Source organism: Poromitra crassiceps (assembly GCF_964638095.1).
Source record: "Poromitra crassiceps genome assembly, chromosome: 15".
NCBI lineage: Eukaryota > Metazoa > Chordata > Actinopteri > Beryciformes > Melamphaidae > Poromitra > Poromitra crassiceps.
Genome location: NC_139634.1, coordinates 12,181,360 through 12,197,253, shown reverse-complemented (window position 1 = coordinate 12,197,253; position 15,894 = coordinate 12,181,360). Strand labels below are relative to the sequence as shown.

General features: G+C 41.1%; 1 protein-coding gene across 2 annotated transcripts; it reads left to right on the top strand.

Annotated features, from left to right (window-relative positions):
* The first annotated feature begins 4,949 nt into the window (after positions 1 to 4,949).
* On the top strand, positions 4,950 to 15,361 carry pitx2 (paired-like homeodomain 2). Of its 2 annotated transcripts, XM_083651578.1 has the most exons (4): positions 4,950 to 5,217; positions 7,688 to 7,756; positions 12,532 to 12,728; positions 13,779 to 15,361. In XM_083651578.1, the coding sequence occupies exons 2-4, from the start codon at positions 7,711 to 7,713 to the stop codon at positions 14,334 to 14,336; spliced, it is 801 nt and encodes a 266-aa protein (XP_083507704.1). In that variant the 5' UTR covers positions 4,950 to 5,217; positions 7,688 to 7,710; the 3' UTR covers positions 14,337 to 15,361. The 2 variants fall into 2 exon arrangements, with proteins under 2 accessions (XP_083507704.1, XP_083507703.1); XM_083651577.1 differs by lacking the exons at positions 4,950 to 5,217; positions 7,688 to 7,756 and adding an exon at positions 11,476 to 11,992.
* Positions 15,362 to 15,894: the final 533 nt, after the last annotated feature.

Genomic DNA, 15,894 nt, shown 5'->3' with positions numbered 1-15,894 from the left:
CTCTCCTCACATCCGTCATCTGTCTCTCCTGCATTTTTTCTCTTGCCTTTTTTTTATAGCTTCAGATGAGCTGTGCTTTCTCTCTTTTTCTTGTTATCCTTCTCTTTTTTTGATCCACGATGATATCGGCACGTCATCGGTATCGGCCGACAAAATGAAACGGCGGAATCGGCCGACTTGACATTCCTGCCGATGTGACGGGCCAATATCATCCAAGCCTGCAAGTTAGTGTATTTATAACTGCATCTGCCAGTGGGCCAGCACAAGAAAAGAATAGACATAATAATGTGTTAATGCCACTATAGGGAGAGACTGATGCTCTCTGAAATTGAGGTGGGGGAAAATGCGGGGGGGAATCCAAGATCGTGCATTCCTACTGCTACCTTTTTTCCTCATCCAACTTGTGCTCTGCCTCTGAATATGTCTCTCCCTGTTTACCTCACATCTCCTTTCTAGATCTTCACTTTCTAGCCCATCTTTTTTGCTGCAGCTTGTAGTTTTGATCCATTCCACGGTCTGAATCCACCTCTGTGTCTCGTTTTCGTTTATCCATTCCACGGTCTGAATCTACCTCTGTATCTCGGCTGCTCTTCTCTCCTCCTCCCCTCTCCTTCATGCCCTCTCTATGCCACAGTAGCCCAATTAGGACTAAGCTGATTCCAGTAGTGACCTTAGGGTCCACGTCGGCTCTGCTGACAGGAGAGTTAGCATGTAGCTCAACTGTTTTACATGTTATTGACGGGGTGGGGGTGCAGGCATCATAGTCATTTTATCACACCAATTTCATTCTTGGCCAATTTCCCCTTAGGCAGGTTAGTGGCAGCTTCCCATCGATTTTTCATGTAATTGATCAGAGACCTGCTTGAGCAATTTATTGGCCCGCTCGCACCTGTGATTATACGGCTGAGGCCGCATGTGTTTATGCATGCATTGACCACTACTTTTCCCCCAAGTTCACCCGTGTGTCATAAAGCATGGCTGCTGCTGTCTGTCTGTCTGTCTGTCTGTGCCCGTCTGTCACCATAATGAATGTTGTCCAATTCTCAGGGACATTTTTAATCAAGCCTGACCAAAGCCATGTCATGTCCAAAGTCAAGCGGAATGGGAGACGGGGCTTGTAGCCTACAACTGGACCAGCAGCAATGACAGGAGTGAATGTGTTCACATATAAACACGGAGCAAAGTTTAATTTCAGAGTAATCCTCCTCACTCATTTTGAAGCCACTTCATGTATGGGATTAATATTGGGGCGGTCGGGGGGCCAGAAACCACGATGACATCAGCAAAGCGTTTTCTTTGGAAGCCGAGGAGAGGATAATTACAGAAGAAAGACAAAGACGAAGGGCTGAGTACTTTTTAAATATACAGCACGTTAGCCGGGGCATGTCGGGAGAAGTGAGGGTAGCCAATCGTGTAAGTCATTGACTGGCCTTGTGTATTAGGTAGTAAACCACATGCAGGCCATGTTGCTGAGCTGGAGGATACGATAGCGTTACTGTTTGTTACTGAGCGGCTCCCGTTGGTGCTGTGACAGAGCTCGCATAATACGGCTCAGGCAGAAAGCCGCTCAACAAGCTCAAGAGCTATGGAAGAGCCGTGCTTTTAATTTGATTAATTTACAGGCAGCTTTTTTGCTAATAACGTTCTTAGAGCGATGCTTGGCAAATTGAAATACACATAGGATATTTCTGTCTCAGAGGGTAGTAGCAGTAAGTCTCTCGTCTTAGGATCTATTTTTTCTGTTACTCTCTTTCTCCATCTCTTTCCCCTTGACTCCTGTTTCTCCCTTCCTCTTCTCCTCTACCTTCCACTTCTCCTCTCTTAACTTCTCCCTCTCTCTCTCTCTCTCCATAGTCCTGCCTTATACTTCAATGTAGCAGTGGAAGAGAAGTCACACCCACAATAAAGCTAAATTCCCAGCCATTACTTTCTGTCTAACATATTAGCAGTACATAAACTGATTTGTTTAAAGATTTGTGGCTTTGGAAACACCAATTTGACTCCAAATTTTATTACATGGCCACAGAACGTCGGCCAGACAGAACGCTAGGCGACAATCGCATGTGGTTTGAGGCTAAAACAGAAAAAAGCAGGGAGAGAAAAGGCTGCTTTGCAGGCAAAGAACACCCTGAATAATGGATCTACTTCACATCTGCATTATAAGCTTCCAGCTGAAACAGAATGATGATAGTGTATGGTGTGTTATAATGCCAGGATTTGTATATTTCATTGAATGGTATGGGAAAGGCTATAAAGCACAGTTTAGATTCACAGCAAATGGCGTCCTATGGAATTAATTCAAAAGTCATGGTTATGAGGTGAGGGGGAAAATCAGACTCAAAGTTCCTTTAAGCACTTTTTTTCATCTGATTTGACTGTAATTTAATTGATTCCTCATGAGGCATGAGCTGGATACAGCAAAAGCAGAGATGGGAAAAGTAATTTGTTATGCCAAACTATTTAATTTCACAATAGACTAATAACTGTGTCAAGGTGCAGTTTGGCCCAGAATAAGAGCACACAGATTTATATAAAGTAAAGTCTTTCAATATTTCAACAGCCTTTTTTCATGGTAATGGTCCATAATCTGCAGGGTTTATATATCATAAGGATTGTTATGGGTGTTTTCAAAATGCAATTTTTAAGAGTTAACATAACAGAACTTCCCATTTAGACAGTTTAAACTCGATGTGATATAGCTTATTGTTTTAAGGAGAAATATATTGAAGTCCTTGCACCAATCAAATGACATATTGAAGTTGATGATCAGTCCCTGTCAAAATTACGGTCTAAAAAACAAAGCATTATTTTGGACTTGTGACTCACTCAACCCCTAACTATTATTCAAAACTTAAAAAAAAAATTGAAAACTTAATACGGATCTATTAAATGAGGAATCCCGTAAAGGCTTTACGACCTAAACATGATCTTGTCTGGCTGTGGTGGCTGAAATATATAAGCGCCATGCAGTCAGTCTTCTCCATGGAAGCTTGGGTGCATGCTGATATAGGCTACATGAAAGCGGATGGGTGTTTTAAAGTCCTATCATCATCCATATGCAGGAGCTGGAGGCAAGTTGAAATGTCCAAACTGTATGCTGCTTCTGGGCTGATGTGATGTGCAGCTCGTTAAGAGTCAGGAGAGAGCCTCTGTTGGCAGAGCAGGTCACCCCGTTTCTCACATCACAGCCCCATCACAAATTCTTTCAAGTGTCCTTCTGCGTCGCCAAAGATGACAACGGCGAATCGATAAGCGCTTGAAATGAAAAGGAGCCGCCGGTTTGCCCCCGAGGCGAAAGATTTCATACCCGCCAGCCTCCATACACCTAACTTCAGCAGGCATTCCTCTGCACCTTTTTGCGTGAGAAAGACGAGGCGCTCGGCGTCTTTTTTCCCCATTGTTATATGAAGGTAAGAGGAGAATATAGCAGAGCATGTCTTTTCTCTCTCTTATGACAGGCGGGGGTGGGCGTGATGTGAAGATGCATGCAAGGTTCCTGTTTTCTTGAAGGGTCTGTCTGGGTCTTTTATTTTACATTTATTTTTATTTGTTTTTATTTTATTTTTTATTGTCCCCTCCAAATGAAGATATGTGCGAATATCAGGGCGCACAGGTCAAATCTGGATAAATGACGACCTATGTTGACAAATGTGCAGAATTTAAGCTATTTATGTCCACTGGTGTGTCTGCAAATGTTTTTTATGGGTGTGTAAGCCTATAGGCCTTAAAAGAGATTATTTATTTAAGAGCAATTTGTCTGTCCAAAAATCAGTGCATGCAAGACCTAATGCCATAGTGGTCTAACGGTAAAACGTAGTATGCACTATTGTTCCACTAATAGGCCAGAATACCCTCTTATTCCACTATAGGACCAGAAGACATCCAATAATCATTTATCATGTTGCAAATGTGTTGGGAAGGCCAGGCTTCAAACGCTGCCTAATCCGCTAAATTTGGGGGCCAATATGATGCGCATGTTTTGCTTCAATGCCCCCTTTGCCAGGAAATTCCCGTGTGGGTGTGCGCGTTAATTACTGATTTAATGGGAGTATGACTAAAAATGTAAAAGAAGGATTAGGCGTGTGAAACGTAGACCTACGTCCGGTCTGCTCGCCTCACTTAAGATGCGAATGGAAAATCAGTCTGTATCTAACGAAACGGATCTATAAAGAACATTTGCATCCGAGCCAGCTGTTCACTTCGTCTGCACATAAATCCGCAACACGATAGCGCTCTGTCTAGCTCTAAAGTAGCCTAATGCATCCATTTAAATACCGTTATTTTCCATCCACCTCTAAATATTCCAAATATTGGAATGGCTCACTAAATGCCCCATGTCCATATCAAACTAAAAGTGGCCTAATGGCTATACTCCTCCTAATGAACATTAATTACGTTCTGTAATTTTGCTGGTATAATATGCGCCTATCTGCATCTCCAAATATATTTCCTGAGATTAATTGCCACTAATTGGATTTAATTGGTTATGCAATATTGCGTGGGGAGAGTTTAGATAATAAATTAGTTGAGTTACTTCCAGGGGAGCTTGGTGTAAATTGCATGTTGGGTTTTAGGCAAATTGAGCCATTATGTCATGTATGGCCTGCACCTATGCTGCTGTTACACTGAATGCGCGTTTCAAAGACGCCATGAATTTTGTTTTATTGTTGTTGAAAGTTGAGAGCATCTAAGTTTGCCCCCTCACAGGCTCAGTCGCAGACATACACAAACACACCCCTTAAAAAGCGCAGACACACACACACGCACACGCACGCACACACACATGCAGGGTCCCTCTCTCTAAAGCTCAAAGGAGGAAAAAATGCGCCACTCTTGGAGCGTCTTTCAGGGGGGGAAAGTTGAGGAAGCTAGAGGAGGACGAACCAAGGAGAGACTCGGATGACGGCGCCTCCTTCGCCGCTTCTCCCCACGCTGTAAATAGATGGTTATTTATGCGCATAATGATACAATCCTAAAGGTAGGCTATAGCCCTCCGACTCTTTGGACGAGATCTAGCGGGGAAACCATATCCATGCAACGCTCACATTTCCGGACAGAAACTTAAGACTTCAGTCTTGTCGGACCGTGAAGTTGCCCGTCTTTTCCTCATCTGAAAGCGATAAAACACAACTATTGGTCTGAGTGGAATTTACCTCTTCGCCATAGATTAAAACGCCGACGGCTGGGAAAATAAAACCTCGCCGGTGTCTACAACTGGTAAGTGCAGGCGAGGGGGGGCACTTTTCCCCCTTCTTACCGAGATGTGAGTTAATGCAAGTGAAGGAATTGGTTCCACCTCGGGTTTTGCCTTTTCGCTGCGTTTCTGATGTGAATTTCAAAGCCGTGGCTGCAACATAAAGGAGCATGATAAGTGATTTGAGGGCAGGGTTCGGTGGATGATAATGATGTATCGTTAGCAGTGATGTAGTGGGCTTTAAAAAAAAAGTAAAGCCTGGTGCAATCCATGTTATAAGAATCATCTATGTTTAAAAAAAACGTTTATTTTCAGAAAAGCATCAATGTGTTATTGTCTCTTTTTCATAGCACACCACTTTGATGTATCTATAGCCCAAGTTTAAGTTATGTCATAGTGATTTATGCCTGCTATAGTTTGGTTATAAATAACCTCTAATAAACTGAAGATAAAATGGGCAAACTTTATTAAATGAAATAAAATGTGGATAAACTCATAATAAACGCCATTAACCTAAATGGAAAGGTCGACTGAGTGAGTTGAGGTGAGTTTCCTCTCTACATGCCCTTGTACAAAAAAAAGTAAGAGGATGGAGGTATGGTCTCTCGCCTAATGAATAAAGGAGCATAGGTGGAGGTTAGCCGATTCCCCTCCGCCTGAGATGAGTGTGCTATACTGGGCTGTCTCATGCTATACTGTATTTCAGAAGTAAAGCCGTCAGTATATGGGCGATGCCAGGCTCCTGTCTGCGCTCGGCCTGCCGCCATGCATGTGACGCATTGATTCATTTAAACTGCTGCTGAGAGCCGAGCGGCCACCGACACTTCTCCCAGGCAGCATTTCTAACACGGAGGGAAATTGACCATGAAATAAGAATGGGAGTAATAAATAAATAAATAAATAATACAAGCTCTTCAAACAGAGCTCCTATTATACAGTGGCAGGTGTTGAAAATAACAGATAAAGGTTTAGCAGCCTTCATTAGCCTGCCAGTAAATCACCAAATTAACATGGGTGGAAATGTTTTCCAGGGGAATAATAATAATAATAATAATAATAATAATAATAATAATAATAATAATAATAATAATAATAATAATAATAATAATAATAAATTGATAATAAATTATGTTTACATTTAATTGGTCATTTAGAAACTCTATCAAGGCCTATTCTACAAACATTTCTTGGTTACATTTTGCCAGCGAATAAGCTTGATAATATATATTTTCTCTCACTTATATATTCATTTATCACCTAATTTACACATTTATTCATGACAATTTATTAGTTGCTTATTTCAATCAAATAGGCCTGAGATTTTTAGTTTTAATTGTTTCATTTGTAACCCCTCTTTCAGCAGCTGTGAGTGGAAATATGTACCTTTCATTTAATATCTCCAACATATAGCCTGAATGAAATCCACTGCTTTATATTGAAACTGTATTTTAATTCCTGTAGCCTATATATAGACGTGATAAATAATTAAATAACACGGCGTGTCATTTCAGACGCGCAGGCAGGCCGCAGCCCAGGCACGCAGGCTGAAATATTGGAGGCCCCCCTCATTAAATCTCACTGATTAGATAACACGGAGCCGCATGCAATAACCTTACACCTTACAACCTGACCCCCACTATTTCGTTTTGCAGTGGAGGAGGGAGGGAGAGGCTATGCAGGTATACACACCGTGTAAAACGTAACCTCCCAATATCTGCATCCTCTGAATGAGAAAAGCCACAGATGTAGAGCAGGTGAGCAGAGGAACTGGGAAAATGGTTAACAGCATGACTGCATGCAAATTCCCCCCGACTTGAATTATCATAAGCAAACAGTGTGAGCCTGGACTAATAAAACCCCATCTGTGTAACTTCATATCGAGGTAGTCTGAGGGCTGCGGTAATGAATTTTGTAATATCCCACCGACAGACATCTCAATCATACTCTAATCCCGTGATTTTACTACGGAATCACTCTGCTTCATGCACCCACCGCCCCATGACGGAAACACACGAGATGGCAGCGTTTTTTTTATACACCAGTCAGTCTAAAGAAGTGTTAACACTACAAAAAATAATATCCCAACAAGACATTCAATCTGTAGCCTATATAAAATAGTTTTGATTCCATTTGTTTCCAATTCTTGAATCAGGTGATTATCTTGAAATAGTCCATTTCTGTCTTGGTTTAAGATGACTCTTCCACAAAAATCATAAAACAAGTGAAACTGAAGTAGAAATAAGAATGCTATATCACTCCACTTGAACAGTTTAACTTATTTTGTACAAAAATCTGATTTTAAGACTCAATATGAAATTATTAAACAAAATTACGCAGGCGCTGACATCAACCTTGTTGATCCGAAAATGATTGACTGCAATGGGAAAATTGTGTGACAGTGAACCACAATGGATTTATCCATAACCATGTTGTCTAGAGGCGGTTGTTGACCACTCTAATAGGTAATTATGGGTCTTTTGTCTGTTTTTACAGAAGCGGTTTCCTAAATTGCGATAATGGACTCCCACTGCCGCAAGCTTGCCACCACCTGCGCACAAATAGGTGAGTATCTGATCCTGCAGTCTGATGGTTTTCTCCCACTCCACAGAAATAATAACACGTTTTTTTTATTAGGTTTGGTTAGACCTAACATGCAATTTTCTATTCCAATAGCGTTTAGGACACACGTTTGTTTATTTTCCAAGTTTTTTTTTTCTTTCCCCGAGATGATTCGCTAGTAAACATTTCTGGGAAAGTGTCAGGGCTGGTTTTCATCTGGCGATGCTGGCACAAGAGATGTTAGCCTAACAAAAGCCTATACCCAAATGTATGTATGTTGAAAACGACCGACACTTAGTTATGTAGTTATTTTTGCTTTAAGTGTCCAATTCTGGTGGTGAGGTGAAGTGAGATGATTTCTGCTGCTCCAGTGCAGTTTAACGTCTTTTCTCCACTGCCATCAAGAAATTGACACCTCATTCAAAGACATTCTTGCACTGGAAACCACTCACTCAGCCTTCACTTTTTAATGAAGATTTTGAAACTTAATTTCAGACTAAATTACATGGGTGAACATTTTGCAGTGTGTAGGCCTACCTGTTGGTTTAGGCAGGAAATGGCTTAGCTTTTATGGGGAGAAGCTGTGGCTGAATCCAGATTGTTCATTGTGTTAGAGGGACACCTGGTGGTCAGAGATGCACTTGCACCTCTTTTTTTCTTGCTGTGAAGACTACGTCATACATTTATTTTATTTTATTTTAATCTAGAACCATTTTTAAATTTCTTGAAATACATAGGCCTATAGACCATGTTTACCAAAATAAAAACACTAAACAAAACCTGGGATCTTTTTCATGACAAGTGTTATTTATTTAATCATTCGCCAATGTGGTTGGGAAATTATCCAATAAATCTCGTTCCGTTTCATTCCGCCGACATTGATAGGACTAAGTGGCAGAGGGCAAGGCTCGGCGCTTCATAGCTGCACACTGAACGGCCATTGATTAAGAATAATAAGATAAACAGGAAAATATAATTATAAAGGAGGGGGTTGCGCATGATGAGGCGGCACCGCGCTTGCAAATATAGACACTATAGCGTCAACTGTTTTGCTGTAATATATGCAGCGCTTGTTGGATTGACTCCAGGGAAAACTAAATGTATAATGAAAGCCCATTCGTGAGGAGGAATATACTAATGGAGGAATCTGATGTCTCCTTAATCCCATGTAAAAAGCCTTGTCGTCTCCCCCCTATATTGACTGAATTGCTAATTAATGGCCCTCAATGGCGGAGGCCTATGCGCGCAGTAATCCGTAGAAGAGAGATAAGCATTGAGAAGGGAGAAATGAAGAGGAAAGCCATAATCCACTTCAAATTTAGTAGGCCTACAATGCGGGAAAAGAGCAGCCGACATGTTCGCTGCTCTCCCTAATATAAAAACACACAAAGCAGTTTTATAATAATAATATAATAATAATTATTATTATTATTATTATTATTATTATTATTATTATTATTATTATTATTATTATTATTATTATTATTGTTATTGTTATTATTATTATTATTGTTGTTATTATTATTATTGTTTTTGTTGTTGTTGACTAGCCTAATTGCAATTGTAGGCCTAAATAAAATTATTTAAACTTATTATGGTCATTTTAAAGGTATCCAATTTGTTTTATTATAAGAATAATCACATGTAGGCTACTACACTTATTTGATTATATCAATATTCAATTAATTAAATTACAATATAATAATAAAAAAAACTATTAGGAAACATACCATTACAGTTAGTAATTGACAGCAAATAGACATTAATTACAACACAGCAGAAGTTTTGAAAATGTTCCAGGCGAGGCCATAATTGTATTTTTAACTTCATAATAATAAAACCGTTGTTATCAAATTCTAGATTAATGGCAAGAACTTTGCCAGATGTAAAAACATCTATCTTCATTCAGTGGCAATCCAAACAAGGTTTTAAGAAAATCCAAACAAGGTTTTATACGTCTAAATGAGAGAAGAGCGGCTTTCGATAAGTCTCTTGCCCTGCTCTGTTCGTGGTTCGCCCACAGGACTGTAAATGTGGTGCATCTCGGTATTTATATATCAAGGGCTTTCACGGGATTAGCCTGCTAACTTCTTAACAGCGCCAAATCCTGAAAATGTGTTGGCTGAATGGACGTCCGCCTGGCCACGTGGATGTGGAACGGGTGTTGTTTTTCATCATCATCATATCTTCATCTTCATAATCATCATTTTGTACCCTCTTAATCTTATTTTGTTTATGGTGAGTGTGTGGGGGGGGGGGGGATAATATGATTATATATGCATTTTTCTCTTAGTCTGGTATGAATCATCATTGCCTTGGTTGTTGCATATATGCTTTCCATCACTTCGATCACCTGTTACCCATCTCACATCTCTCAAGCGCAAACTCCCACCTTAAATAAAGGCGTATTTGTTTGATTAGACATGTTTGCTTTGCCTTAACGCGTCACGATCTTGAGGGAATTACAGGGGGAAATTTGCTGGTATATATCAGCTCAAACTCATTAAAAGTCCTCCTTCAGAAATTCTTAGGCAAATGAGGGTCTTATCAGATTAAAAAGAAACACTACAAGAGTGCACGCTGTCGCTGAGATCGACGGACGAGTCCAAACGCAAAGTGAGGAGAGATATCCAGTGGAGCACCAGATAAAGTAAGCCGTCATCAACAAACTGAGTCTGCATCGTTACGCGGCTCTGCTGGGGCGTTTTAACATGGCCATTTGAACCTTAACTCTGGAGAGGTCAAGAGGATCGCCTCTTTTGACAATCATTATGATTGACAGGTATATGCACGCAGGGAACCACCATAACCCAGTTTTTGCCACCTGACGTGATAGAAAATGCAGCCTGATATATCAAACTGAAGTAAGTTGTATGAGGATATAGGGCCTTTTAATAGAAAGGCACATTTGCTTTGCTTTTCTGAAAATATTATGGTTTCTGCTTCTATTGGTTACCGTTTCTTATTTGTCTCCAAATTAATTCATGACATGTGCTCTTTAACATCCGTGTTTGGCACAATGGTTTGGCACGGTTTGCATTCAGTGCACTGTCAGTTGACGGTTGGTTGGGGTAGCCTACAGGCAGGGTTGGTCGACAAGTGCACAGACAGTTAGGACCAACCTTGCGCATCCCTCCTTTTCAAGTTCCAGTCTTTCATCTTTTATTTTTTGTTTTTTTTTGTCTTGAAATTGGTTTTACAGTGGATTTTCATTGAGATTCACTCGGTTGTGTTTGATATTCAGTGTGCAATTCCCTCCATAGCTTTCAATACAATCCGCTCGGTGGCTTGCTTTATCCATATTGAGTCCCTGAGTAAACTGTGGTGACAGGGCCTGCGATGAGCGCAACTCGGGTTTCAATAGAACTGCATCGTTTTACTGGGCCACTGGACCCATCTCATAAAATGGGGCCAAACTGCGTTATTTTCATTTTTATTTGGTCTTGGGCTGCTGGCTGCGCAACAGCTCCTCGGTGCGTCGCGGGCACACCGTGCGTCCCATCTCTCTTTACATGCTTTTATTTGGAACAGGAAAAATAAGCGCCAGCCCCAGCATAAACACACACTGCAGACATATCTTGTTTCTGCAAGCTCCGGTTGGTTGGGCACGCCGTCATATCCACATGGATGTGCCTGTCAGAAAGAATATGGGCGGGCGCAACTTGGTGACGTGGAGGTCTGGAGAGGGGCGCAGTTGGACAGGCAGGCAGTGAGCAGGGAACAGCTGAAATGAACAGAGAGCGATGCAGTGTGTATATGCCTCTGGATCTAATATCACCTACCTGTCCTTGTCACTCTCATAGTCAGCCGATGTATCTGTCGTTTGCCTCCGACGCCAGTATGGCAGCATTTGGCTTCGTTTAAAAGATTTTTCAGGACAGTCTGGGAGAGAGAGAGATAGGAGGTTCGACTGAATTGCAAGAGGAACCGCGCTGCTGTTCGCTTTTGGAGAGCACTGAATCCATTCCACCTATACGGACGACTTTCCACTTCTCCTCCCAGCACTGAAGGGGACGTAATCTGCTTTTGACAGCCAGTGGTGTGCTCTCTTACCGATGAACTCTATGAGGGATCCATTGAATCTAGACCATCACCACCTTCCCGGGAATAAGCTTGCCTCCAATCACCACACGGCGCTGGCAATGGCTTCTAGTTTACAGCCGCTGCAGCGGTCTGTGGATTCAAAACACCGGTTAGAGGTGCACACAGTGTCGGACACTTCCAGTCCGGAGTCTGTAGGTAAGAACCGAGCGCGGGGTGCAACGATAAGATGACATCCTCCGCACAGCGTGCGGTGGATTATAGCCATTTATAGTCATTTTACTAACATGAGTAGCCTATAGTGTAGCTGTCATTTTTTATAAACCGTATAGTCGCGCAAATGTATGTGGTGTAAATGAAAGATAAGTTGGCTTGTACACGAAAAAAGTTTCATTTCAGTTTGAATCCAGGAGACAAATTGTGAGGAAAAAATGTAGTGATGCAAAATCCAGAACATGCACGCATTTTATATATCAGATAATTTCTTGTAACCTCATCAGCATCTATAGTCACACACACACACACACACACACACACACACACACACACACACACACACACACACACACACACACACACACACACACACACACACACACACACACACACACACACACTCACACTCATCTCTTATATTATCATGACATGGACTCAAACATATTAGTGACATCAGTGTAGCAGAGGCCTAAACGTTTAGTGAATGACCATGACTGGATGAACTTGTTTGCTCTTTTCAGAGAAAGAGAAGGGCCAAAATAAAAACGACGACTCTTCAGATGACCCTAAAAAGAAGCGCCAGCGGCGGCAGAGGACTCACTTCACCAGCCAGCAGCTGCAGGAGCTCGAGGCCACTTTCCAGCGAAATCGCTATCCAGACATGAGCACGAGGGAGGAGATAGCAGTGTGGACCAACCTCACAGAGGCCCGCGTCAGGGTGAGCATTCCCCTGGGGTGTAAACAAACACTAGTATTGTGTATAATTTCGGCTGATTTGTGCCAATCTTTGGGTTAGTACAATAATGCTATCTTAATGACTTATTACGCATGGACACCAAACTTTACGCACAATTACGCACGGCGAAAACGTGCCCAGAAAATAATGTAGGAAACATTATTTTGTTGTAAAACAAATAATCAGTCTTATTTAAACATACTCTGTTGGAGCCCAATTTAATTACATTATATAATGTTATGTTTATCTATTAGGCCAATCTAATTACAGTGCAAAACATTATTTTAAAACATAATTTAGACTGGTTCTCAGCATACGTGTTTTCCCCCTCAACATTTATTCTTGCAATAAAATAGCACACTTTTGGCACACTCATTAGCTCTTTGATGGCCATTTTAAGTGTAATTACAGACTAATAACGTTGTTAACAGTTGAGGGTATTGACATTTGTCATCGACAGATACCAATCGTGTTCCTCTGTGCGTGTGAAAGAGCTAGGTGCAAAGCTTGTATTTTGCTATTGTCGCCCAGGCGTGTGTATAGTGTAATTAAGGTCAGCGTGTTTGTGGACGCCTGCTGAGGAATACACATCCTCTCCACATTAAGATGGTGCAGTGACACCCGCTGCACACATGCTTTCTGTTGGGATACTGAGGCATCAAAGCATATTTCTCCACATGAAAAAAAGTCAAGTTTTGAATTCAGTCATGCGTGAGAAGGGGTTAAAAATACTTAGGAAAACGTAAGATTTAATTGAAATGTAGATACAGTCCATTTACTGTAATAAAAAATAGTATTATGATAGTGGTCTATATTTTGGCTGTGGACCATGGCGAAAATGGTGCGTTTGATTTATTATTATTATTGTTATTATTAATGTATTAATTAGTATTATTAATAATTATTATTAATATTATTATTATTCATAATAATAATAATGTTTATATGGAAATGTATTGATGAAAAAATAGATGATTAAATCACACAAATTTCGCCCCCCAAAAAATATCTAACCTGCATTGTCTGCTCTAGGTGTGGTTCAAGAACCGGAGAGCCAAGTGGAGGAAACGGGAAAGGAACCAACAAGCCGAGCTTTGCAAGAACGGCTTTGGTCCGCAGTTTAATGGACTCATGCAGCCATACGACGACATGTACCCCAGCTACACGTACAACAACTGGGCTGCCAAGGGGCTGACGTCGGCCTCCTTATCCACCAAAAGCTTCCCCTTCTTCAACTCCATGAACGTCAACCCTTTATCCTCGCAGACCATGTTCTCCCCGCCCAACTCCATATCCTCCATGAGCATGACTTCCAGCATGGTGCCGTCGGCGGTCACCGGCGTGCCCGGATCCAGTCTCAACAGCCTCAATAACTTGAACAACCTCAGCAACCCGTCTCTCAACTCGGGGGTGCCCACGTCGGCCTGCCCATACGCGCCTCCGACCCCTCCTTATGTGTACAGGGACACTTGCAACTCCAGCCTGGCCAGCCTGAGACTGAAAGCCAAGCAGCACTCGAGTTTTGGATACGTGCAGAATCCTGCCTCTAATCTGAGCGCTTGCCAATACGCCGTGGACAGACCCGTCTAATACCTACCTGCACTGCAAAAAATACAAATTTTTAGCAAATCGATATGAGCTAGTATTGAGGACTAAATGCGTTTTTCCCTTAAAGGGAGTGAGAAAATCTGCCAAACGGGGTGAGATCATTTTTCTTTTGTTCCCCCCTAAATTTGTTTCGGGGAATTTCTCGATCAGATGTTATTTCTTGATTGAGTGATTTGCCTTAACCTTGTTTCAAGATATTGCCACTTGTTCATAGAAATTTCTTGAATATGCATAGAGAAACAACAGGGATTATCGCACCCCGTTGGCATTCTGCCCTTGTTTTAAGAGGAAAATTGTTTTTAGGCTAATAAGAATCTATGGCTTGTTAAAATTGACATTTTTTGCAGTGTGCAAGTGAACGCAAACAGCCGGCCACAGGAACAAGAGACTACTACTTTTGCATTTTCAAAAGGGCACTAGAAGACTGAACCACTGAAACAAGCTCAACTCCATGACGGAGTCCAACTGAAACGGGAGTTATTAGGTTTATTCCCCTTTAATGAGTAGGCGTGTTTTATTCTGCAGGGCGCAGAGTAACCGACATGCCTATTTCATGTTTTGAAGCTTGTCGTGAGGTGTTTTTTTTTGTGGATTTTGGACGTTAATTGTTGACTGAAAGGTTGTAAATATATTTGAATTATCATCTCCTGTTTGTTGAGGCGAATGCGCTATAGCACTCCAGTCTTCTCAAGGTTCAATTTACCAACGCATGTGGAAAAAAGAAACCTAAAAGGAATCATGTTTTGCTTGCAAACAAAGGGAATGTACATACTAAAACGCACCAGTTGTGTGTTTCTAACATATTATAAATTTATTATTAATGTCTGTGTGAATATCGATTTAGAATAGCAATTCTGGATTTAAAAAAGAAGCATCAAAATGTTCCTGCGAAAAATTATTTGGTTTTGCTCTGTGTATACTATTTGGTACGGAATTATGATTTTTTTTTTCAACATCCAAAAAAATAAACTATTGTGTTTTATTTAATGGAAGTAAATATATTGTTCAAAACATTCTGCTGGGGACTTTTATTGAACCTTTGTGTTAGTAGTCTGTTAGTGGAGTGTAAAGCAATGACAGTCTGTCTATAGCCTTTCGATTATGTGAGCTACTAGGCCGGCTAATCTATAGGGAAAAACAATGGCCGATCCAATACACATAGCAGTGAGATGTCCCGTCAGATTAACTGCTGAATACATGTCTGCCTCCTCAGCCAACGGCCTCGGCTGCTCACTGGGGCTTGAAATAACACGGGAATCAACAAACAGGAGTTGGACAACAATTACAAGAGTCCATTAGGGAGTTGTGTTTGAACGGAGAAGACCCTGCATCCTGAAAAGTGGTAATACTCATGAGAGGTGCATGTTTCTTTTTAGGAAAAATAATGTTTGATACCTTGTTATTAGACTATTATGCACAATATCACATGCATCATACAATTCGATTTATGGATTTGCTGCTCATAAAACACAAATTGCTTAACAGAATATTAATTGTATTAATACTCAACCTAATCATAGCCTACAATAGATTTGATAGT

Bases quoted from the DNA above. Each gene is read 5' to 3' on its own strand.
- pitx2 (XM_083651577.1), top strand. From the start codon at position 11,809: ATGAACTCTATGAGGGATCCATTGAATCTAGACCATCACCACCTTCCC. The intron at 11,993-12,531 runs GTAAGAACCGAG...TGCTCTTTTCAG, and splicing joins TTCCAGTCCGGAGTCTGTAG to AGAAAGAGAAGGGCCAAAAT. The intron at 12,729-13,778 runs GTGAGCATTCCC...TGTCTGCTCTAG, and splicing joins TCACAGAGGCCCGCGTCAGG to GTGTGGTTCAAGAACCGGAG.